The sequence below is a fragment of the Pinus tabuliformis genome, chromosome 2_2, assembly GCF_031772625.1.
Source record: "Pinus tabuliformis cultivar Carrire ecotype Pingquan chromosome 2_2, CPIR1, whole genome shotgun sequence".
NCBI classification, from domain to species: Eukaryota; Viridiplantae; Streptophyta; class Pinopsida; order Pinales; family Pinaceae; genus Pinus; species Pinus tabuliformis.
In genome coordinates, this window is record NC_142300.1 from 297,205,181 (window position 1) to 297,230,560 (window position 25,380).

At 33.1% G+C, this 25,380-nt stretch overlaps 1 protein-coding gene across 1 annotated transcript; it reads left to right on the forward strand.

Annotated features, from left to right (window-relative positions):
- The first annotated feature begins 1,968 nt into the window (after nucleotides 1–1,968).
- LOC149192484 (uncharacterized) lies at nucleotides 1,969–24,568 on the forward strand. The gene is made up of 3 exons (XM_089406944.1): nucleotides 1,969–2,076; nucleotides 21,323–21,766; nucleotides 21,872–24,568. The coding sequence occupies exons 1-3, from the start codon at nucleotides 1,969–1,971 to the stop codon at nucleotides 24,566–24,568; spliced, it is 3,249 nt and encodes a 1,082-aa protein (XP_089263070.1).
- Nucleotides 24,569–25,380: the final 812 nt, after the last annotated feature.

A 25,380-nucleotide genomic window follows, 5' to 3' on the forward strand; every position in this document is an offset into this window, starting at 1 on the left:
CAATTTACTTGCGGAAATAAGGTTTCTAGATAATGAAGGTACATAAAGGGTACTGTATAAGTTTAATACATATCCACTTTCTAGAATTAGATGATAAGTCTCTTTTTACAGATACGACATTGAACACTCTTTAGTTCCTTCTTTTCCTCATCTCGCCCATTCTTAGCAGGTGCCTTTTCCTTCTTGAAATGACTTGATTTTCCTTTCTTTTCTTTACCAGCTTTATTACTCACAAAACTTACTGAGTGATTCACTTGATTTTTCAAACGTCCTTCTTCCTGAACAAGACTACTGGCCAATTCATTAACATTCCACTTATCCTTTATAGTGTTATAGTTAATCTGAAAAGGTCCATATTCAGAAGGTAGTGAGTTCAGAATGAACTGGACAAGAAAAGAATCCTCTACTGTAAGTCCCAGGGAGTTTAACCTTGCTGCAATATTAGTCATCTCTATAATGTGCTCTTGCATAGTTCGCGACCCATCAAACTTCATGGTCGTGAGTTCTGCCATAAGAGTACCAGCGAGTGACTTATCAGCTGAACGAAAACGCTCTTCCACAGACTGCATATATTCCTTAGCACTTTCTGTTTGTGGAATTGTTGACTTGATGTTGTTAGCAACAGTCATCTTAATAAACATAAGGCTCAATCTGTTACTGCGTTCCCATGCTTTATGGTGTGATTTTTCTGCCTCAGTACTATCTCTTGTAAGAGCAGCAGGCTTATCCACAAGGAGTGCCAAGTCAAGATCCTGAATACCTAAATGGAAATTGACTTGTTCTTTCCATTCAGAAAAATTAACACCAGTGAACAATGTAACAGATGAAGCATGTGTATTCATGGTAACTCCTGCAAATTAAAAATGAAATCACTATAAGCTCATAACTAACGCGATTCAGATGTAGACATAATAGTATAATATAGCACTCCTTTGGGTAGATACTATCTTATACTTAACATAATTAAATACCAAAACATAAGCAGGTAATAAATATATTCAATCAAATAGAACTGATATCTTTGGATGATTAATATTTATTTAATCAAAATATCTATTAAACCTCATCATGTCAACTTAGTTATAGAACAAGACTTTCCTTTGGGTAAGTTCTCAGGTTCTATCATTAGTGACGCCAGCTTTAATTGGTATTTTTTATAACTGGCAATTTCTATCAATAATCGTTATGTCAATTATGCACTAAATGATTATTCTGATTTTGACCACTTTGGTGATTAACAAAATCATAAATCTCATGTGCATAAATGATTTATAACACATACTTGATGCGAAACAACATTCTGATTTTGACCACTTTGGTGATCATAAATCTCATGTGCATAAATAATTTATAGCACATACCTTATGCAAAACAATCAGTCATAGAGCAATTACTTTTATGCCCGAATTTCAAATTCAATCGAAACTGTAACTTTCCTACAGGAGTTCTACTCAACTCTGTACAAAAATGATTGCTTTGTTAGTCTTCTTACAGTGCACAAATTTGACTATCTACCAAGATTCAATAACTTATATTCACCGCATATTCATTCCAACATACACAGCGAACACACAATGATGCGGCAATTTTCTAGGTGACCTGGATCCATCATTATATGGCATCTCGAAAATACAAAGAGCATCGAAATCCAAGGATCACCGCGGAGCATAATTCAGAGTTCTAGTCCAAGCAAGAATTTGTGCAATGTATGGAAGCTAAAGGCTCCGACGTTATGGTTATGTGACATGCAATAGGGTTGTGACAACCGAACAATGATACAGTTCCAAGGATGAGTTTTCCTTCGAGGCGATGATTGTCGAATTAAATTGAGCGTGCTCCGGGCTATCAAATGAATTACAATGGAGAAGCTCAAGGCAATGACCACCTTAGTGACATGATAAGAGACAGTAACACGCGCACTGATCTATTCAACAGAGCACGGTGTATGGCGACCTCTGTAGCGAACAAATGACTGGCGCAACGGCTGTTCTCAAGCTAATCGTTATTGAATTCGGATGGGAGCTCATAAACAAATACTGCAAGGACTATCCTCATCCAATGGTCATACACGCACTCGTATGCAGAAGACAACTATAAAAATTCAAGTCATTTCCTTGATGGGTGAATGTCGAAACATACATTAGCGATACGCTGCTATTACTAGGCAAGACTCTTTGGAATCGACTTTAGGCGTTACTATGAATGGGAGAATACTGGTTGGACACAAGAAGGCGTGAATTCTCAAAGCCATTTGGAAAACAGAAATGAGGAAGCAACCAGTTGATGAGAAATCCTTTCCTCAAACATGAAAATTCATAGTGTTAAAATCAAACGAAGGAAACCCATTGTTGGGAACAATCAAAAAGCCGTTTAGGGTTTGGCGTGCTCTGGTACATACATACACAACATTGATACCATTCATGAAACCCCACAATTTCCCGAAGGCTCAATCACATGAGTAAAGCACAAAACAGATCAATTGCAATCATAGGAAATATTCAGTTATTGATTGGCTCTGATACCAAATGTAAAAGTCTTAAATTACAGCCCAAAGATCGTCAATACCGAATATTTCACAAACATAACTTTATATGAGATGACATACCTTGATCAACAGCGGAAGATGTAATGGCTGCCATCTACTGTGATCTGACTCCTGACTGTTCCTCTTCTTCAGAATTCGGTTTCTCTCCTCTTGCCCTCACTTCCTTTATGTGCTTCTTGATGGAGAAGAATGCAACTCTTGTGTGTGGGAGAGAGAGGACCCAATCCTTTATATATTATTTGACTATAATCTGGTACGTCCATCATATACCAATTCAACGCTTAAGATCTAATGCTTTAGATTAGAAACTGCTTTAGGATAAAATCTAAATGAGGATAAAATCTAAATTCTTTAAGATTAGATCGGGTCACATTAAGATTAGAAACTGCTTTAACGTTAAAAAGCAATGAGCCTTTTGCTGTTTCTAATAGCAGTTTCTAACACCTGCCACAAAGGACACATATAAACAATAAATTGAAATCCAAAAATATAGTTCCTATACAATGTGCCCTAATACTAACTATCATACCATGGAAATCATCTAAGGCCTATCTAAATTCTCAAGGAATTTTTAGTTACCTGTAATTCAAGCAAATGTTGCAATACAAATATTCATGGGTATTATTTTTGCAAACTGTATGCTATCAAAAACGTTGTAAATGTAAATGGAATTATAAGGTAAGTAATGATGTTGTCGATGCTCCCAAGACTCCGAGTTTGAAGAAAAACTTTGTTCATATTTTTTTATTTAGTGTAGAAGTAACTACGTTCACTGCTTTGAGAGGATTGTAAACATGATTTACCTCCTATCTAGTAACTATGAAAATCTCGCAGTGCCCGAGGGTGTTACACACCTGCCATTTGCACTGACAACTTCTCAATTCAGAAAGATGAAGACGGGTAATGTATACAGGATTATTTCTGTGTGCCATTAAGCTTGCAATAATAAGTTCAATTTATTTGAACAATCAGTTATTAAAAAAATAAAAATTTAAGTGCTTCAAACATATAGATATTTATAATATATTTATTTGTAATGTGTAATGTTAAATTTTAGACATGGCAAAATTTAAAAATAAATTATTTTTATCGGTAAATTTATTACTAAATTTTTTTCGAAGGAACTAATAAATGTTTTAATATTTATTATTCATTTCCATTCACTAACTATTTAATTTTTTAAAAAGAAATATAAGAAAAACATTTTCTTTATAATAAAATAGTATTAAATTATATTTCTTTTTCTTTCAAGGTTAGAAAAACATTTTCTTTATAATAAAATAGTATTATACTATATTTCTTTTTGATTCAATATTGAAAAACATTTTCTTTATAATAAAATAATATTATAATATATTTTTTTCATTCAACATTAATCAATCACGAAGGGAATATATTTTAAATAGACTATTAAATGAATTTTTTCAACATTTTGTTTGTAACAAAAATTGGGTTACCTTAAAATGCAGCTATAAAACTTTTTTCATAAAAGTTGGGTTACTTTAAAATGCAACTTCATTTTATATTTCATATTTCTAGATTTGTGTTTAATTGTATAAATAATTATTATTTTTAATAACTTTGTTGTTAGTTTTAATCCTTTAATGTAAATTTTATTTAAATATTATTTATAGTTATACATTAGCTTCATTTTACAAGTATAAAACTTTTTCATAAAAGTTGGGTTATTTTAAAATGTAACTTCATTTTATATTTCATATTTTTAGATTTGTGTTTAATTGTATAAATAATTATTATTTTTAATAACTTTGTTGTTAGTTTTAATCATTTAATGTAAATTTTATTTAAATATTATTTATAGTTATACATTAATATGATTTTACAATCTTTAGATTTTTTTTTCCAAAAAAATAATTTTGGAAATTGAAAAAATTAAAACTCTATACTCCAAAATAAAATTGAAATTATAAATTCAAAATCATATAATAATTAAGATATCATTTTGAAAAATTTAAACCTCATGATAAAAATAACTACTATTTTTCACCACTTCGTATAAACCAAATTACCACCCATAAAAAGGGGCTACTCATCGTTATTATATAATGTTTACCTAAAGAAAGGTAAATGATTCAATATCTAACCTATCACAACGCATAGCTATTTATTAAATTTTTCAATAGTGATATTGTCAAATAAATGTTAATTCATGAGTACGAATATGAATATCGGTTTAATATAAGGAATACGAATAACAAAAATTACATTAATATATTGTTAACATCAGCATTATTGAAAGTCTCCCATTAATATATTGTTAACATCAGAATAATTAAAAGTCTCTCTTTTATACATGGTTTCAAATCACATTCTGTCTTCGGGCCATAAATGAATGGCGGGTGTTTATGCCCACCGTTCGATTTCGGGCTTAGCAAAATCGAACCGATAACATCGAATTTATTGATCCCCTACATTCATAGCATGAGATAATCACCTTTTATCATTTTGAAATTCTGAAGACATATGTGCATGTCGAGACAATGAAAGCGAATTGAAAACGCCTGTAATTATGTGGGGGAGACAAGTGATAGAATTAGTAATGTATCATTTGAGTAATGCACACCTTGTCAGCGACCATAAGAATTTTTATTCAAGATAGACTTTGTTGCTTTGCAAACATGGTTATCAAACACGCAACCCTACCATAATGATATTATAAAAATGTTGGTCGACATAACTTGTTACCATAATGATATTATAAAAATGTTGATAGCCATAACCTGTCATGAAACAAAAGGTTAGTCTGTCAATAAATCGAAGGGAAAACTACCGTATCATAAATGTAAACATCACATGAAAGCTAACCATAGCTAGCGAAATCTGGAATGATTTGGCAACGAATATTGATGATAACATAAGAGATGTTCTTTGTTGAGGTACATAAGAAAAAGTATTTCAAATCATATTTAAAAAGGGATATAAATAATTTAAGGTCAATTTTGAAGGACAGTCTAAAGAGACAAAATAATTCCGCCGAACACGTACTTATTTCAACATTGGGGTCGATGAGGGCTCCGGATATTTTTTTTAGTTTTTTAATCAATGGCCAGGATGAATTCTAAAGTGAATATCTTTTGTCCTGGCTGAAATTGCACCACGTTTTTTTGACTGTGTTGAGTTGGGAGATTACACAAACATATTTAATTTAATAATGATAATTAAATTGAAATAAAATGTTTTTGTTTATTTAATTTGAAACCATTGTTATCCAATTTGAATTGGAATCCAATTCTATAGGAAAAAATTTAATATTATAAAATTAAAATCTAGTACTGAAAAACATTTACTAACATTTTCCTTTTCAAATTTAAAAAAAATTGAAATTAAATAAGATTATATTCAAATTTTGAAAGAAATTTTATTAAATTTTTTTCCCAAAACTTTTTCTTACCTATGTTTAATATGTGTAATATTAGTTTTTCTGTGTATTAAAGATGATGTAGAAATAATAAAAGACAAAATGCATCAAATTTGTTTGTATTACAGATTAGGAAACATGTTAGAATCTAATAATATAAGTAAGAAAACTCAAAGTTAAAATCCAATGCAAAAAAATAAGATATTAAATATTAATAATATGTTTCAATTGATGTCTACATACCAGAAAGTTCATTTCTGGATTGTTATTCTTAGCTGGTCCAGATTTATTCAACAATAAATATGTACAGATTAATCATTGTGATAAATGAATTCCTCAAATAAAATTCCTTACCAATAAATTTCATATTGAAGCAGAGTGCAATATGATCCAACATTATAATAATTATCATCCAAAAAACCTATAAACATTTCAATTTAACATTTCTATAATTTTTTAAATATAAAATTCTTTTTTATTTACAATATTATATATCAAATTTACTATTTTTTAATGGTTATCTCTTTTTTTATCAATATTATAATAAAAAACTTACTATTTTAAATATTTTTTTTCAATATAAAATTTTTAAAAATTAAATGATTTTTATTTTTTAATATAAACTTTTATTAATTTAAAATTCGGTACCGTATTAAACTCAACAAATTATTAACCTCAACAAATTATTAACCGAACGGCTCGTATTCACTAGTTTTTTATTTATTTTTTACCGATACGGCCGAACTTGGTAACTATGCTGTGATACGGTTGTTTTCCCTTCGTTTATTGACAGACTAACCTTTTGTTTCATGACAAGTTATTTCAATCAACATTTTTATAATATCATTATGATAAGGTTGTGTGTTTGATAACGATGTTTGCAAAGCAACATAGTGTATCTTGGAATTAAAAATTCTTATGGTCGCTGACAAGGTGTGCTTTACTCAAATGATACATTACTAATTCTATCACTTCTCTCGCCCACATAATTACAAGCGTTTTCAATTCGCTTTCATTGTCTAGACATGCACATAAGTCTTCACAATTTCAAAATGATAAAAGGTGATTATGTCATGCTATGAATGTAAGGAGACAGAATGTGATTTGAAACAATATATAAAAGGGAGACTTTTAATAATCCTGCTGTTAACAATATATTAATATATAAAAGGGAGACTTTTAATAATCCTGCTGTTAACAATATATTAATATAAAAGGGAGACTTGTAATAATGCTGCTGTTAACAATATATTAATGTAAGTTGTGCTATTCCTATTCCTTATATTAAATCGATATTCATATTAGTAGTAATGAATGAACATCTATTTGACAATATCAATAATGAAAAATTTAATAAATACCCATGCGTTGTGATATGTTAGATATTGAATCATTTACGCTTGTTTAGGTAGATATTATATAATAAAGATTATTAGCTCTCTTTTAAGGGCCGTAATTTGGTTGGTACGAAGTGGTGAAAAATAGGTGTTATCTTTATCGTTAGGTTTAAATTTTCAAAATCATATTTTAATTACTCTATAATTTTGTATAAACAACTTCACTCCGGTCTTAAAGTAGAGAGCTTTATTTTTTTTCAATTTCGAAAGCAATTCTTTTTTGAAAAAAAACCAATAAAAAAATATTGTAAAATAATATTAATATATAACTATCAATAATATTTAAATAAAACTGAAAATGAAGGTTTAAAAGTAATAACATAATTATTATAAATTATAATTATTTATAAAATTAAACACATATATAAAAATATAAAATGAAGGTTTCTTACTAAAAAAATGCTCAAGAAAGTTATTTTATAGTTTATTTTAAAATATATTTCCTTTATGGTTGTCTAATGTTAAATGAAAAAGAAATATGGTATAATACCTATTGGAGGAAATCTAATAATAATAACAAAAATCTAAAGATCTTAAAAACGAGTATTTCGTTCTAATTTGTCCAAAATCCTGTAGGGATTCCTTGAAATCACAAGTTTGACAAGTGAACTCTTCACAATCTAAGTGACTTAGGGGTTTCTGAGGGTTCTAAAGTCATATATGCAATAAAAAAACAGTTTAAACAACACAAATCAAAATTTGCCCAAAAATGTCTTCACTGGATTCTAGCCAAAAATCCACCAGAAACTCTAAAAAATTGTGAAATTTTCCTTGAAATGTAGAAAATGGAATTAATTATTGTCCCTAGAAAACTCAATGCAGGAAAACTGGTCCAGTAGATCAAGGTTTTATTATTATGCACGGCAGAAATTCTAAGTACAATTTGGATGCTTAACATAAATATCCAATTTGAGATAAATAGTGGCAAAATATCTGAGGCCAATAACTCATCACCACAATTGATTCTACATTGAAATATGATCGATATGGAGTACATGAAATGCCCATGTGTGAGCCTTTGCGTGACCTCTACATAGGCTAATTTACACTTCCTTCAGAACACACTGAATTCTGCAGCTTTACTTATCTATGCATGTGGAACTAACTTGCTTGGCCTTCTAGAAGTTATTTCGGCCTTGAGTAATTGAATCAACTCCTATAGCTGAATCAAACTCTACTCTGAAGCTCCTCTACGTAGGGCTTGCACAACTTTGTGAGGAAATTTGTCCCTCTCTCAACTGACTCTTCAAGATCTAGAATCCTCCTCCAAAAATCTACTACCGATCTCCTTCCTTCTCTTATTTCCCTCTAGCTCAAATTATTCTAGCTGAATGTTACTCTCTTAAACATCAATGTGCTAAGGAAATTTGCTCTTCGTGTGTATCACATTCCAACCATATTGAAATCCTCTTATAGTATCTCATTGGCTTGCCAACGGCCATGATTAAATCATGATCAATGACTAAGGTCATCTCTGAGTTGTTCCACGTGGTTTTGTACAAAAATATCACAATTCTCAATTAATTCTTGTTAATTAATCACTTTTTCTAAGTTAGACTTAGAAAATATTTAATTATAGACTAATTAACTTAATTGATTATAGACTGACAACATTATTCTATGGTTCACCATGTTTGATTTTCATATCGAGACAATCTTTGTCACAAACTCAACAAATGCTTATTATTCTTTGATGATATGCCCCAAGATAACACGATTTATGGTAGTAGAGGAAAATGTGTAAGAACGAGAGATTTCCAATTCCAAATCATCATGACTATTCAATGAGCATCACAATTGTTAGAATTCTCCACATAGTATATAAATGTCTTGTTAAAAGTTTAACATAAATAGTTGCAAAGAAAGTTGATATATCCTATACCAACACAAGGATTTTATACATATTTTTTGTTGTACAAATAAAAACAATTTAAAATTTTAATAATTTAAACCATACACCAAAATTTTTAATAAAACTCACCATGTTACAATTTTATGTTCTAAAATTGTTATTTAAATTTAAAAAAAAATTAAGGAAAAAAATAAAAAAATTTGATTTAATAATTATCCTTAATTTAACCAATAAAAAAAATTATTTATGAAAACATTATTTCCCTGCTAAATATCTTGATATATTAAATGATATAACCAATAAGTATCCTTAATTTAACCAAAAAATAATTGTCCTTCGGAGCTACATCCCCAGGTCCAAAATAAGCGTTGCACATATATTAAACTAAGATTATATTATTGGGAAGACAAATTATCTTACAACGGTCAGGCTACGCCATTTGAGTTGAATAAAATCATGAAAACAAAAAAAAATTGGCATCGCATCAATTAATTAAAATACTAGTTCCTCGTGGTTTAACATGTTTTTAGCCCGCCAAGGAATTATAATGCTACAAAAAATACAAGAGGGTTTGTTGTTGCGTTCATCAGTTGAATTAGATATCCATAAAAATGCTCTCATTATTAACATGTCGCTTCATTACTTTTAGAAATGCTCATTTTTATTTTTTCTTAACTATATTTTGATGTTTTTATTTTTATTTTTAAATACGTTTTTATTAATTTTATATTTCTTTAGGATTGTAAATTTATGATTAAATCTCCATAATTTGGAGATCCTAATGTTTTTTGAATGCTCTCATTATTAACATGTCGCTTCATTACTTTTAGAAATGCTCATTTTTATTTTTTCTTAACTATATTTTGATGTTTTTATTTTTATTTTTAAATACGTTTTTATTAATTTTATATTTCTTTATGATTGTAAATTTATGATTAAATCTCCATAATTTGGAGATCCTAATGTTTTTTGAAAAGGGAAAAAATCATAATAGATTAATAATATATTTTAAATGTAACCATACAATTTTTTTGAAATTTACTTTAGACAATTCCAAAGAAAAACCAAACTGTGGAATGATTAGCCTACGCTTTACCATTTGGCATCGCATTTCTGATACATGATCCAGCAAACACCACAATGCCTTTGTCTGCCATTGCTACCACACAACCCCTCGGTTCACGGCTGCCTGTGCAAATCAAACCAACTGTAATCAAATTGACCACTATGAATTAAATTAAATTCATAAGGTGGCCACCTTTGGAGGTAGAAAGGGCTATAGGAAGTTCACTATATAAATTTGTTACGGGGAAGTGGTGTTGTAGTTGCAAATTTCATCTAGTTTTCTTAACAATATGCAAAAGAAATTAAAAAAATACAGAGGACTAGTGTAATTTTACAATCGTTATGATGAATGTGATGTATTCATGGATTGATAATTATATCTTTCTTTTTTACTTTGAGAAGTACATACAATACTTTTTTCTTATAATAGTTAAAATTAATATTTTTTTTATAAATAAAATCAATTATTATTAACAAAAAATTTCTTGATATAAAAATCAATCTTGGTTGATCTATAATGTGATCCTAAATCAAGAAAAAAGTCTTACAGAGTCATGTGCAGGAAAATAACTAGATTATTTAGTGCAACGGATCAAAAAGATTGTGAATAATATAGACAATGAAGAGTTATAAGACATAATAAACACAAATCCACACAATGAAAATAATGAAGGAGTTCACAAAGCCCCCTGGCTACGTCTCCTAGTCCAAGCTTTCAGTGTCGACCTCTATATTATGTCTTTAAGGGCAGAATATTACAAGTGTGAGCTCAAACAGTGTCTCAACACAACAATGACAAAAGCAATAGGGATTTACTCGAAATCCTCAAGTCTACAAAAGTACACAACCGCTTCCTCTTGCTCTTTGTCTTCTACTTTCTCTTGCTCCCACTCTGTCCCCCTCTATTCTGCCATTGAGTGGTTTTTAAGCCTCTCGACCTTGTCCATTCACCTTCCTTTTCGGGCTCTCTGCATCCCGGCCTTTGTCCTTTCATCTCCCTTTTCGGAGTTGGACACGTTATGTTAAAAAAAAACACTTTAGGCACAAGGAATTCCTTTTAGAAATAGAATGATCGTGGGTTTGGTGAAAACGACCATTCAGTCTTCCTTCGCACAAATCCCTGATATAATGCATATTTGGTCTATATACAATATTATCGGAATACAAAGAAATACATAGAAATGTCAATAACAAAACTGATTATCGGAACCAGGGAAAATTTTAAGAACCCCCCCTAAATTTATAAATATAATAAATGGGCGAATCTGCATGGTATATAGGAAAAATGGAAGGCGATTTTATCAATAATATAATATGTATATATAATTTTTTGGCGAATCTCATGGCGAATATTTTGCTCAATTATAAAATCTTGTAAGATCTTGGCGAGTCTTTCACTAAATAATAAAACTTTGTAAAGTCCTAGTGAATCTTAGCATAGGCTACATGCTGGTTTAATTCCCCCATTTAAATAGGCTACATTCCAGGTGAATACCATGGGTCAATACCATGTGCCATTTTGGTGAATACCATGGGTCAATACCATGTGCCATTTTTATTTTTATTAATTCTAATATTAGGGCTAATAATGGTTTTTTGCATGGTATTAATAACAATCTAGTCCATGGTATTTGTCCCATAGTATTTTGGCTATAGGTTTCACCTAAATATAACCCATTTTTTTGAGTGTTCGTAAATATAAGGTGACTTATGGAGTAAATATAAAAAAATGTTTTATTTGTTTACCATACCTCTCGTTTATTTATATTTTATTAATTTACCATACCTCTTTTACAAATATGGTATTTGGCCCATAGGATTCACTTAAATAAAACCTCTTTCTTGAGCCTTCATAAATAGAACGAGGATTATGGACTAAATATAAAAAGAGGTTTTATTTATTTACGATACGTCTAGTTTATTTATATTTTTATTTGTTTACCATACTGTTTGAGTAAGTATAAAAAGACGTTTTATTTATTTACCATACCTCCACTTATATTTTTATTTGTTTACACCGTTACATGTATATAAGGTGACTTATGGAGTAAATATAAAAGATGTTTTATTTATTTACCATACCTCTCATTTATTTATATTTTTATTAATTTACCATACCTCTTTTATAAGTATGGTATTTGGCCCATAGGATTCACTTAAATAAAACCTATTCTTGAAAATGGGCGAATGGATTCACTTAAATAAAACCTATTCTTGAAAATGGGCGAATGGAAAGTTGTAAGTCCTAATTTCAAAGGCTAAATTTACCTTTTTTACCCTCTCCCTTAAAATAAGGTGGGCTATTTGACGTGATTTGTAAAAATGTACTATGATACAAAATATTCGCCCACTAAAAATTTAAAACCCCTTAATTTCGCCAAAGGGCGAACATTCGCCCCTAAAATTATCCTTGATCGGAACTCAAAATTTATGAAACTATGTATATAATCCTTTCGTGTTCGCTTTATTGCATGTCACATGTCACATAATGCTACTTCTTTGTATTGCCACGATGCGCTACTACGATGCAATATTGTGATTTGATATCGCAATCGGTGATCGCATATCGCAAGTCCTCGAGCCCTCGGTAAGTCCCCCTTTCAGTAATATTGTGATGCGATATTGCGATGCAATCTCCACCATTGATCTTTGATCTCCAATCTGATGGATGACAGCCATGTCAGATGGCCCACTTGCGCAAAGATTACCTGCCCGAAAAGAGTGGTTTTTTGTCTCTTGTGCCATGCTACGTGTCAGCCAGTGTATGGAATTGGGTGAATCCTTTCCAATATCCCTTACCACCTGTAGCCTGCCCGAATTACCATTTACCATGGAACTCAAATCCTTCACTATTTAATTCATAACTCCTTCGGGTTCGTTGAAAGCCTTCCACCTGTGTTAAGTCCTCCCTTTAGTTTATTGCGATGCGATATTGATCATTTATCCCCACTGTTGATCTACGCGCTAGATCCATGGTCCATGTTATTGCAATCGCAATTCCCTTACGACTAAGGTCTGAACACAATGCTTGCTTTCCCCGGATGCGATATCATTTGATGGACTTACTCTATTTTCACAATTTTAAAACATATTTTTTAAGACTGTTAGACTTAGAGGTTTTTATTCAAGATCTATTTTGGATCAAGCCTTCTCACTGAAAAGCTTTTGGACCACCAAAAGTTGTTTTTTAGCATTCGAGCAAGTGAGGATACTACTCCTTCACCTGTCTAACTCCTATTCATTGTGCTTTGCTTGGATTTGAACCTTTGAGTCCCACTCTCAGGTACTCAACATCACCTTGACACGTAGTTCTTACCTTTTTGTCTAGAATTGTGTCCTCCTGTAACTCATTGAGATACTCAGGCAAAAAATCCCCAATAGAAGGCAAGTGACTCTTCTCTTCAGGATATTCAATCAATGAAGGTTCATACAATCTCAAGTTTTTTGCGTTAACGACTGAATAGGTCTGCATATAAGCTAGCAAATCAAGGCGAGAATCATTTTCACCAATTTTATCAAGTATCTTGAAAGGTCCATACCTTATTGGTTTTAGCTTCTTACCTTCACCCTGCATTCTGTTTTTGCTTATGTACAACCAGACTTGATCACCAACTTGAAAACTATGCTCAACTCGATGCTTATCATGTCTTGCCTTGTACTTGGCTTGACTTCTTTCTAGCTATTCCTATACTGCATGGTGAATTTCTTGGATTTGTTCAATGAACTTGGTTGCTTTGTCCACATCACTGTGTCCATCAACTCCTATGTTTTTACCAAAGACAAAATACAAGGGATACTTTGGTATAAAACAAAAACAAGTTTGAAAAAGAGATCTTTGAGTAGAAGAGTGCTTGGAACAGTTGTAAGCATGCTACACTTAGCACAAATTCGCATCCCAAAGCTTGGTATGCTTGCTACAATAACCTCTGAGCAACTGGATCACTATCCTGTTGACCATTTTTGTCTGACCATCTGTTTTTGGATGAAATGTTGTGCCTTTTTTCAATCTGGTGTCCATTAACTCCCATAGATTTGACCAAAATTTCCCAAAAAATCCAGAATCTTGATCAGATACAATAGAAGTGGGTAACCAAAAATGAACCTATACTTTCTGAAAGAACAACTTGGCTATTTGTTCAGCTGTAACCTACTTGTTACATGGTATTAAGATACACATTTTACTGAACCTATCCACAACAACATACAAATAATCATGACCTTTCCTAGACTTTGGCAATCCTCGAACAAAATCTATGGAAACACTTTCCCAAGGACGAGAAGGAATTGGAAGTGGAGTGTACAAGCCTAATTTCCTATTACCTGGTTTTCTTATAGCACACATTGTAAATCCTTTGATATATCTAGAAACTATCTCATGTATTCTTGGCCAATAACAAAACCTTTGCAATTGTGAAATTGTTTTACTTACACCAAAATAACTTGATATGAGAGAAGTATGTGCTTCTCAAATTATGTTAACTCTTTCAATTTGTGGAATACATAACTTTCCCAAATGATATAAGAGTTGGTCCTTTACATAATAATCCAATTATTCTAGTTTCTTTCCATGACTTAAAGTTACATATACATCTTTAAAATCTACATCTTGAGCATATTGTTCAATGTAACTTTCATGCATTATTGAGTTATGCTTATGTATAGTAGATGCATTTATGATTGGTCTTGATAACATGTCTGCAACCTTATTGTGTATGCCCTTCTTATATCTAATGACAAGATGAAATTGTTGTAGAAAACCCATCCACCTATAATGCCTTGATTGCTGCAACTTAGTTTGTGAGTGCAAATATTGAAGTGGTTGATGATCTATATGTATGATTGTTTCTTTACCCATTATGTAATGTTTCCACTTTTTTCACAATTAATGCATACAATTCTTTATCATATTTGGGATAATTAACTACTGCAAAAGTAAATGTCTTAGAATTATAACATATGGGTTTTCTGTGTTGCATCAACATTGCTGCCATGGCATAGTCACTAGCATCTGTCTCAATCTCAAATGGATGTTGAAGATTTGGCAATGCTAGTACTAGTGTTGTACTGATTTTTTCTTTTAAGGTGTCGAAGAAGGCTTTTTTCTATTTGGCTCCCCACTTAAACACCTGTTTCAATCCCGTTAAAGCATGTAATGGAGCTGCAATCAAAGAAAAGTTAGCATTAAACTTTCTCCAGTATTGTGCTGCCCCTAGGAAACTCCTAACCTCTGTAGCAGATTTGGGTTTAGGCCAATTCACAATGACTTCAACCTTAGAGGGATCTATCTTTAATTCACCACCCCCTACGATATAACCCAAATAATTTAAAGATGTTCTGCCAAATTGACATTTCGACAGTTCTACATAGAGATTTTCTCTTTTTAAAACATCGAAAGTCTGCTTTACATGCTTTACATGGTCTTTACATATCTTACTAAAAACAAGAATGTCATCTAAATAAAAAATTACAAAATCATCAATAAATGGTCTGAGTACATCGTTCATAACTCACATAAATGTAACATGAGCATTAGTTAAGACAAAAGGCATAACCAACCAATCATAAAGTCCTTGCTTCATTTTGAAAGTAGTCTTCCATGCATCTTGTTCTGCAAATCTGACTTGATGATAGCTAGTTCGTAAATCTAACTTAGAAAAGTAAACTGCTTCATTTAATTGATCTAATAAATCATCAACACAAGGAAGAGGATAACGATTCTCGATCATTATTTTATTTAGTTCTCTATAATCAATGCACATTCTCCACAAACCATCTTTCTTTCTCACCAGCATGATTGGAGATCCACATGGTGATGTCCTTGGTCTTATAAACCCTTTATCGAGCAACTCATGTACCTACTTCTTTATCTCTACATTCTCTAAATCTGACAACCTGTACATTCCAATGTTAGGTAATGGAGCATATTGCTGCAAATAAATATCATGTAATATTTGCCGCTTGGGTGGAAGACCTTTAGGTTCTTGAAATAGAACATCATATTCTGAAACAACTTTAACTAAATCAACTTTTTGTTTAGAATCACAGCCTTCAAATACATTGGATTTGTCGGATTATCATAAAAATTTCTATAAATGTAGATTTTAATCCTGATGGATCTTCTTTTGCCATTCTCCTCTCAGAATAGACTCTTACAATCTCTGGATTAGCCTCAACAAGTTCTCCTTCTCCTATTCTGAGCTTTAATCTAGTTAGAATTCAAAATCCAGCACAAGCTTGTCTAACCTTAATAAAACAAAAACCAAATGCTCTAATACCACTTGATCTATAATGAGATCTTAAATAAAGAAAAAGGTCTTACAGAATCATGTGCGGGAAAATGCCTATATTATTTAGTGCAACAGATTGAAAAGATTGAGAATAATATATACAATGAACAATTATAGAACATAATAAACACACAGCAACACAGTCAAAATAATGAAGGAGTTCACCAAACCCCCTGGCTACGTCTCCTGGTCCAAGATTTCAGTGTCAACCTCTATATTATGCCTTTAAGAGTAGAATATTACAAGTGTGAGCTCAAACAGAGTCTCAACACAACAGTGACAAAAACAATATGGATTTACTCGAAATCCTCAAGTTTACAAGAGCACACAACCACTTCCTCTTTCTCTTTGTCTTTTGCCCTCTCTTGCTCTCTCTCTATCCCCCTCTATTCTACCATTGAGTGGTTTTTAAGCCTCTTGGCCTTGTCTGTTCCCTTCCTTTTTGGGCTCTCTGCCTCCCGACCTTTCTCCTTTCATCTCCCTTTTCGACGTTGGACACTTTATGTTAAAACAAAATGCTTAAGGCACAAAGAACTCCTTTTAAAAATGGAAGGATCAGTGGGTACGGTGAAACCGACCATTCGGTCTTCCTTCGCACAAATCCCCGATATAATGCATATTAGGTCTATATACAATATTATCGGAATACAAAGAAATACGTAGAAATCCCAACAAAAAAACTGATTATCAGAACTCAAAATTTATGAACTTAGGTTTATTATTCCTTCGGGTTTATAATATCGGTCATGGTAAAACGTGGTCAATCATGTTCAACCATGGCCAATTATTCGTTAATCATGGTCAAACATGGTCATACATGGTCAAAAATGTTTAATAAAATCAATCATGGTCAACCATGGTCCAATGTCACATTATGACAAGGATTGTCTCGATATGAAAATCAACCATAATCAACCATGATTCAACGTGTAAAAATTCTTATAGATTCACAAGCTCATGCAATTTACTAAAGCACAGGACAAGAATCTACTTATACTTTCAACCAACGGAAGCTAATAGATCGATGAAAACAATAATAGCAAGAGGAGGAAAAATCAATGGCACATGACACAATAAGTATCCAGGGAAAGCCACAACTCAATACCCCACTATCTATATTTCATTAAATTAGAAATCCATGATGACAATACAATGCTTGTTCTCTCAAGAAAAATCCTAACACTTAGTAAAATTAATCTCCAACTCACAAGCAATGTCTTGGCCAAGACTTAGCCAATTATCCAGATCTCCAAGTCCCTATTTCCTTGTGCAATGCCTATGAATGATTAGCCCATATTAAAGGGAAACCAGTGCATCAAAAATTGCATAATCCCTTTTAGGTTCAGTTCCTAATTGCGTGCACCATTTGTACAACTCAGAAAACTATACAACAAATAATACAATGTCCCTGCACTCTAGTCTCAACTAGGTCATTTTCAGAATAGACATGCATGATTTTCTAATGAGGGAATATTCAGTTAACTGGAGTAGCACTAGTTAAAGCATTAGTGCACCAACTGACTCTTAACTCACTATTAGTTTCTCAAACAGTTTGGAACTACTTTAACTAGACTTAACTCAATAAATTGAGTTAACTAATTACAACTCATACTTAACTCATCATGGACCCCTATAATATGACAAGAACATATACATGACTTCAGAAAGACTTCCGACTTGAACTTCTTAAGTCAAATAACTCAACCACTCTAGTTAACTATTACAAGTCACTATGAGAATAAAATTCGATTTTAATTCACAGTTTAATTCAAGGACAAATTAAAATGGAAATTCTGGATTATATTTTTATTAGTTCTTGTTGCTATTTTCAACACAGCATCGCATTGTGACAAATATTCTCTTTATATGAAATTCAATCCTGGTCAAATATGTTCTAACATGGTCCAATGTCACTTTTTGAGAAGGATTGTTGCAATATTAAAATCATCCACAATTAACCCTGGTTGACAATGTTTCTTAAAGGCATTTTAATATTTATGTTAGGGTTTATATACCTTAGGTTTCTAATATTAGTTTCTTTGGTTTAATATTATTCCATTGTGTTCATAATCCCTTTGTTTAGTATTAACCCCTTGGGTTTATTATTCCCTTTGGTTTATAATATAAATCCCTTGGGTATAGTAATTGAAAGGTGGATCCATGGTCAAGCATGGTATTTATCTTAGGGTTTATAAGATTAATACCTTGGCCTAAATATTATGTCCTTAGGTTTATAATCCCCTGGCCATTTACTATTAATCCCTTGGGTTTATAATATCAATATGTTGGATTTATTAATCTAAGTTTTTATATTCCTAGGGAGTATTATATTATTCCTAGGGTTTATTATATAAATCCTTGGGTTTAATATAAATCCCTTAGGTTTATAATCGCTATCAACCATGGTCCAACATCACATAGTGAGAAATATTTTCTAAATATGAAAATTAACTATGGTCCAATGTCGCATTGTGACAAATATTATCTCAATATGAAAATTAACCATGCTCAACCATGCTTATTTTACGTCACATTATGACAAAGATTGTCTCCATATGAAAATAACTCATGCCAACTATGGCTCAATGTCACATTGTGATAAATATTGTATCAATATCAAAATAAACCAATATCAACCATGGTCAACCATGTTCCATCATCGCAGTGTGACAAAGATTATCTTAATTTGAAAATAAACCATGGTAAAACATGATAAACCATTTTTTTTTAGGGTTTATAGTATTTATTTTAGGATTTATATAGCTAGTGTTTATAATATTATTCCCTTGGGTTTTAAGGGATTATGGTTTTATTATTCCCTTGCGTTTATAATATCAATAACTTGGGTTTATTAATCTAAGGGCTCATATTCCTAGGGTGTATTATTATTCATAGGATTTATAATTTAAATCCTTGGGTTTAATATAAATTTCTTAGGTTTATAATCATGGTCAACCATGGTCCAACATCACATTGTGACAAAGATTTTCTCATTATGAAAATCAACCATGATCTAATATTGCATTATGACAAAGATTGTATTGATATGAAAATAAATTATTCCCATCCATGGTCAACCATGCTCCAATGTTGTATTGTGACAAAGATGATCTCAATATGAAAATGAACCATGGTCAACCATGTTTATTTTAGAGTTTATAATATTTATCATAGGGCTTATATACCTTGAGTTTATAATATTAATCCCTTGGGTTTAATATTTTTCCTTTTGCTTTACAATACCTTGGGGTTTTAGAATTAATCCCTTGGGTCTATTATTCATCTTACTTTATAATATCAATTTCTTGGGTTTATTAATCTAACGGTTCATATTCCTAAAGTATTATATTATTCATAGGGTTTATAATATTAATCCTATGGTTTAATATAAACCCCTTCGGTCTATAATCATAGTCAACAATGGTAAACCATGGTCCAAAGTCACATTGTGACAAATATTATCTCAATATAAAAATCAACCATGGTCAACGATGGTCCAATGTTACATTGTGACAAAAATTGTCTCAATATGAAAATCAACCTTGGTAAACCATGGTCAACCATGTTTGTTCTAGGGTTTATAATATTTATCTAATAATTTATATATCTTGAGTTTATAATATTCACCCCTTCAGTTTAATATTATTCCCTTTGGTTTAAAATCCATTGGGTTTTTAATATTCATACCTTTAGTTTACTATTCTGTTTGGTTTATAATATCAATCCCTTGGTTTTATTAATCTAAGTGTTCTTATTCAAATTGTCAACCATGGTCAACCACGGTACAGTGTCACATTGTGATAAAGATGAACTCAATATGAAAATAACCCACTGTCATCCATGGTCAACCATGGTCCAATGCCATATTGTCACAAAGATTGTCTCAATATGAAATTAAAACATGGTTACACATGGTCAACCATGCTCAACCATGGTCCAACATTGCATTGTGATAAAGATTGTCTCAATATAAAAATCAACTGCTCAACCATTGTGAACCATGGTCCAATGTCACATTATGACAAATATTATCTCAAAACAAAAATGATCTACAGTAAACCATGGTCAACTATGTTTATTTTAGGGTTTATAATATTAATCCACTAGGTGTTTAGTATTAATCCCTTGGGTTTATTACTTCATTGGGTTAATAATATGAATATGTTAGGTTTGTTAATCAAAGGGTTCGTATTCCTATGGTGTAATAATATTCATATGGTTAATATTAATCCTTAGGTTTAATATAAACCCCTTAGACTTGTAATCATGTTGAACCATGGTAAGCCATGGCCCAACGTCACATTGTGACAAAGATTTTCTCAATATGAAAATAAACCATGGTCCAATGTCGCATTGTGACAAATATTCTCTTGATATGAAAATCAATTATGCTCAACCATGGTCCAACGTTGCATAGTGAAAAATATTGTCTAAATATGGAAATGAATCATTTTTATTTAATGATTTATAATATTTATCTTAAGGTTTATACACTTGCATTTATAACATTAATCCCTTGGGTTTATAATTATGATTAATCATGGTCTAACTTCGCATTGTGGCAAATATTGTGTCAATATGAAAATAAACCATGGTAAACCATGTTTATTTTAGGGTTTATAATATTTATCTTAGGGTTTATATACCTAGTCTTTATAATATTAATTCCTTGGTTTTAATGTTCCCTTGGGTTTATAATCATGGTCAACCATGGTCAAACATCACATTATGACAAATATTTTCTCAATATGAAAATCAACCATGGGTTAATATCAAAAGCGCACTCAAGATAATCAGACATTAAAAGAGGCTGAAAGGGTCATTGCCGAATTTGAAGAATCATCAAATGGGACTTTCCTCTCCCCTGAAAGCAAGGAGAATTACACCTCTCTTATTACAAAACGCTCCCAAATACTGAAGGAAAGGGAAGAGAGCTGGAGACTTAGGAGCAGAGCTATTTGGCTCACTGAAGGGGATGCTAATACTAAATTCTATCACAAGTTTGCAAATGGCCGCAAAGTAATAAATACTATCTGGGAGTTAAAGAACGATCAAGGGAATACTGTCTCCTCTCAGCGGAACCTGGCCAGACTGGCCACAGAGCACTTTAGAGGCATTTATAAGGCTCCTGTAGAAGCCAATATCTTGGAAATCATGAGAGTGGCCGAGCTTTTCCCTAGATACATTGAACAGGAAGATGCTGAGGAACTACAGAAGGAAGTGACCATGGCAGAATTGGAGGCTACACTGAAATGGTTCAAAAAAGATAAAAGCCCTGGACCTGATGGATGGACCATTGAATTTTACCTCGCGTTCTTTGATCTTTTGGGTAATGACCTTCTGGAGATAGTTGAAGACAGCAGAAGAAGAGGTCGAATATCCTCAGCCATTAAATCCACCTTCATAGCTCTCATCCCCAAATCAAATGCCCCGAGCACTTTCGATGACTTCCGTCCTATATCACTCTGCAACTGCCTCTACAAGATTATAGCCAAGACCATTGCTAATCGCCTCAAGCCTATTCTATCGCATCATATATCCGCTGAACAATTTGCTTTCCTTCACCATAGACAGATCCACGAGGCCATTGCCACTGCCCAAGAACTCATGCACACCTTGCAGATCAAAAAACAAAAAGGAATGATCCTTAAGGTGGATTTGTCCAAGGCATTTGACAGGACTAACTGGTTATACTTAAGGCTGCTGCTCACTCACCTGGGTTTCCCCTATGACTTCATCAAATGGACCATGAGCTGCATCACTGATGTATCCTACAGTGTATTACTTAATGGGGAAGCTACCTCGTTCTTCACTTCAGAGAGAGGTCTCAGACAGGGATGTCCACTCTCTCCTCTGCTGTTTTTACTCATTATGGAAGGTTTGAGTAGAGTTATCTCATCTGCACGTGACAGACATCAATTATCTGGTATTAAACTTGCGGATAATCTTTACCTCACTCATCTATTATTTGTTGATGATATCCTAATATTTTTGAATGGCAGTATTGGAGACTCCACTACCCTCCATAACTCCATTCTTCTCTTTCAGCAAGCTACAGGTATGAAGATTAATGACAATAAATCCACCATCACTACTATTGGCTGCTCTATACATGAAACAGCTTATGCTATTCAGCGATTCCCTTTTATCAACTTGACCTTGTCGGAAGGTATAAAGTATCTTGGTTTCAGACTGAAACCTAATGGATACAGAATTGCTGACTGGTTATGGCTTATAGCCAAGGTGGAAAAGAGACTTCAAGTATGGTATCACCGATACCTCTCCCGAGCTGGCAGACTGATACTCATTAAAGCAGTGATTGAAGCCACGCCAGTTTACTGGATGGCTCTCACATGGATTCCTAAGGGCATACTGAACAGGTTACAACATATTTGCAGCAGATTTCTATGGAAGGGACATCAGCCAGGCAGAATTTTTGCCTGGGTAAAATGGGACACCGTTGCTAAACCCAAACGCTGGGGGGGATGGGGTATCAAAAGGCTCGACCTTTTCTCCAGGGCACTGGCTGCCAAACTTGGATGGCAGCTCCTTACCACTGATGGACTTTGGACTCGGGTAGCATATACAAAGTATATCAAACCCCTGAATGTGTTGGATTGGATTTGCAGTCATCATGGAACAAATCATCACATATCCATCATATGGAAAGCTGTCATCGGTACCTTACCTTTGTTACGAGAGGGATTAACTTGGCGCATTAAGGCAGGTAATGCGGTCCGAATAGGTCTGGACCCATGGGTCGGATGTGGAAACACTCATAGACTATCAGCTGGCCTCATTGGACATCTTAATGACAGAGGTATCATCAACATCATGCATATCGGCGACCAAGCAAACTCCTCCTTTCTCCATCAGGCCTGGACCAGCGCGCAAGCATTAGATATTCCGGCTCAGTGGCATAATGAATGGACAGAGTACACGGACGCGCTCACACAAGCACATATCAGGCTCACTGAAGGACCTGATGAAATCATTTGGGCCTTTGCTAAACATGGAGCATATGTCCCGAAGCTTGGCTATCTAAAACTCATGGAGCCACACAAACCTCAAATTATCCACCCCTCATGGAAAGCATTATGGAAGCTCAAATCAGCCCCTCGCACTCGATTGCTTATGTGGAACATTTTGTTTGATAAAGTACCAACGGGCACTAATCTTATGAAGAGATCCTTCCACGGACCGTTCCGCTGCCATCTCTGTCATGAGGAGGAAGAAAGCACTGTACACCTATTCTTGAACTGCAGCATTACTTTACAATTTTGGCATGCCCTCATTACTCACTTCCCGCAATTGAAAAATTGGCATGGCAATAACTTAATGGATGCATGGGAGAACTGGAATCATGACCACTCGGGGAAATCCATCAATATCCCGCTGCTTGCTTGCTGGGCAGTTTGGATTGCCCGGAATCAGGCTATCTTTAATCTTAGAGCCCCCCATTGGCCCACAATCCTTCACCATACTATTGCAGATTATAACATGATACCAGATGACGAAACCTCAGGCCCTGTTCGCATCATTAGACAAGTGGATATTGACAAGTCCAAACCATGGGCTTTTTTTGATGGCTCGGCACAAGAAGTGGGCTGTGGAGGAGGAGCAATTCTATATCTCAACGAATCACACTGCTATAAAATTCAAATTAACTTAGGCAGAGGCACAAATAACTATGCTGAACTGTGCACTGCCAAGCATATCATATACTTTGCCATACAAAAACAATGCAGACATCTCCAGCTGTTTGGAGACTCTAAAATAGTTTGCAATTGGCTGACTGATGCATCTCATTGTCATGCATTTACGTTGAGACATATATTAGATGAGGCAAAGAGACTGACTACTTCCTTTGAATCATTTGTTTGTCGTCACATCTACAGGGAACAAAACACCATCGCTGATCAACTCTCCAAAGAGGCAGCGCACAGACAAGGAGATAATTGGCTGATACAGGAGGAAATCGAAGGGTCCTACTATCAGCATTATCACCGACCCTTTGATGATCAGATGGATGATGGGCTATAAAAGCCCACTACAGACTTTTTCTTGTTTTTTGTTGTCAATAGCCTGTATATATTTCTCTATGTCTAGTACAATACAACACTTTTACTTTTGATATAACAGCATATATATGGCTCTCTGCGTAGAGCAATGGCCTCATTTTTGAACACTGCTAGTGTATAGTTTTGGACTGCTCCCTGCGTGGAGACAACCTGCTTTATTTTTTATTATCTAGTTTAGCAGACTATGAACTTGACAGGCACTGCTGCCTCTATATGAATGCTTCGGCATATACAAAATGTAATTTCTAAACTTTAATAGAAATTACGACTTTTTCCCAGGGGAAAAAACCATGGGTTAATATCGCATTGTGACAAACAATGTTTCAATGTGAAAAACAATCACACTCAACCATGGTCAACCATGCTCCAACGCCATATTGTGACAAAGATTGTATCGATATGAAAAAGAACCATGGTCAACCACGATCAACCATGTTTATTTTAGGGTTTATAATCATGGCCAACGATGGTTAAACAAGGTCCAACAAAACGTTGTGACAAATTTTCTCAATATGAAAATTGATCATGGTACAACATCACATTGAGACAAAGATTGTCTCCATATGAAAACCAATCATACTCAATCATGGTCAAACGTCACATTATGACAAATATTGTCTTTATATGAAAATCAACCATGGTAAACCATGGACAAGCATGATTATTTTAGGGTTTATAATATTTATCTTAGGGTTTATAATATTAATCCTTTGTGTTTAATATTATCCCCTTGGGTTTTTAGTATTAATCCCATTGGCTTATTATTCTCTTGGG

Coding starts and splice junctions, on each gene's coding strand:
- LOC149192484 (XM_089406944.1), top strand. CDS start 1,969: ATGACTGGCGCAACGGCTGTTCTCAAGCTAATCGTTATTGAATTCGGA. Junction 2,077..21,322: donor CAATGGTCATACACGCACTC/GTATGCAGAAGA, acceptor CAAGATAATCAG/ACATTAAAAGAGGCTGAAAG. Junction 21,767..21,871: donor TGACCATGGCAGAATTGGAG/GCTACACTGAAA, acceptor GACCTTCTGGAG/ATAGTTGAAGACAGCAGAAG.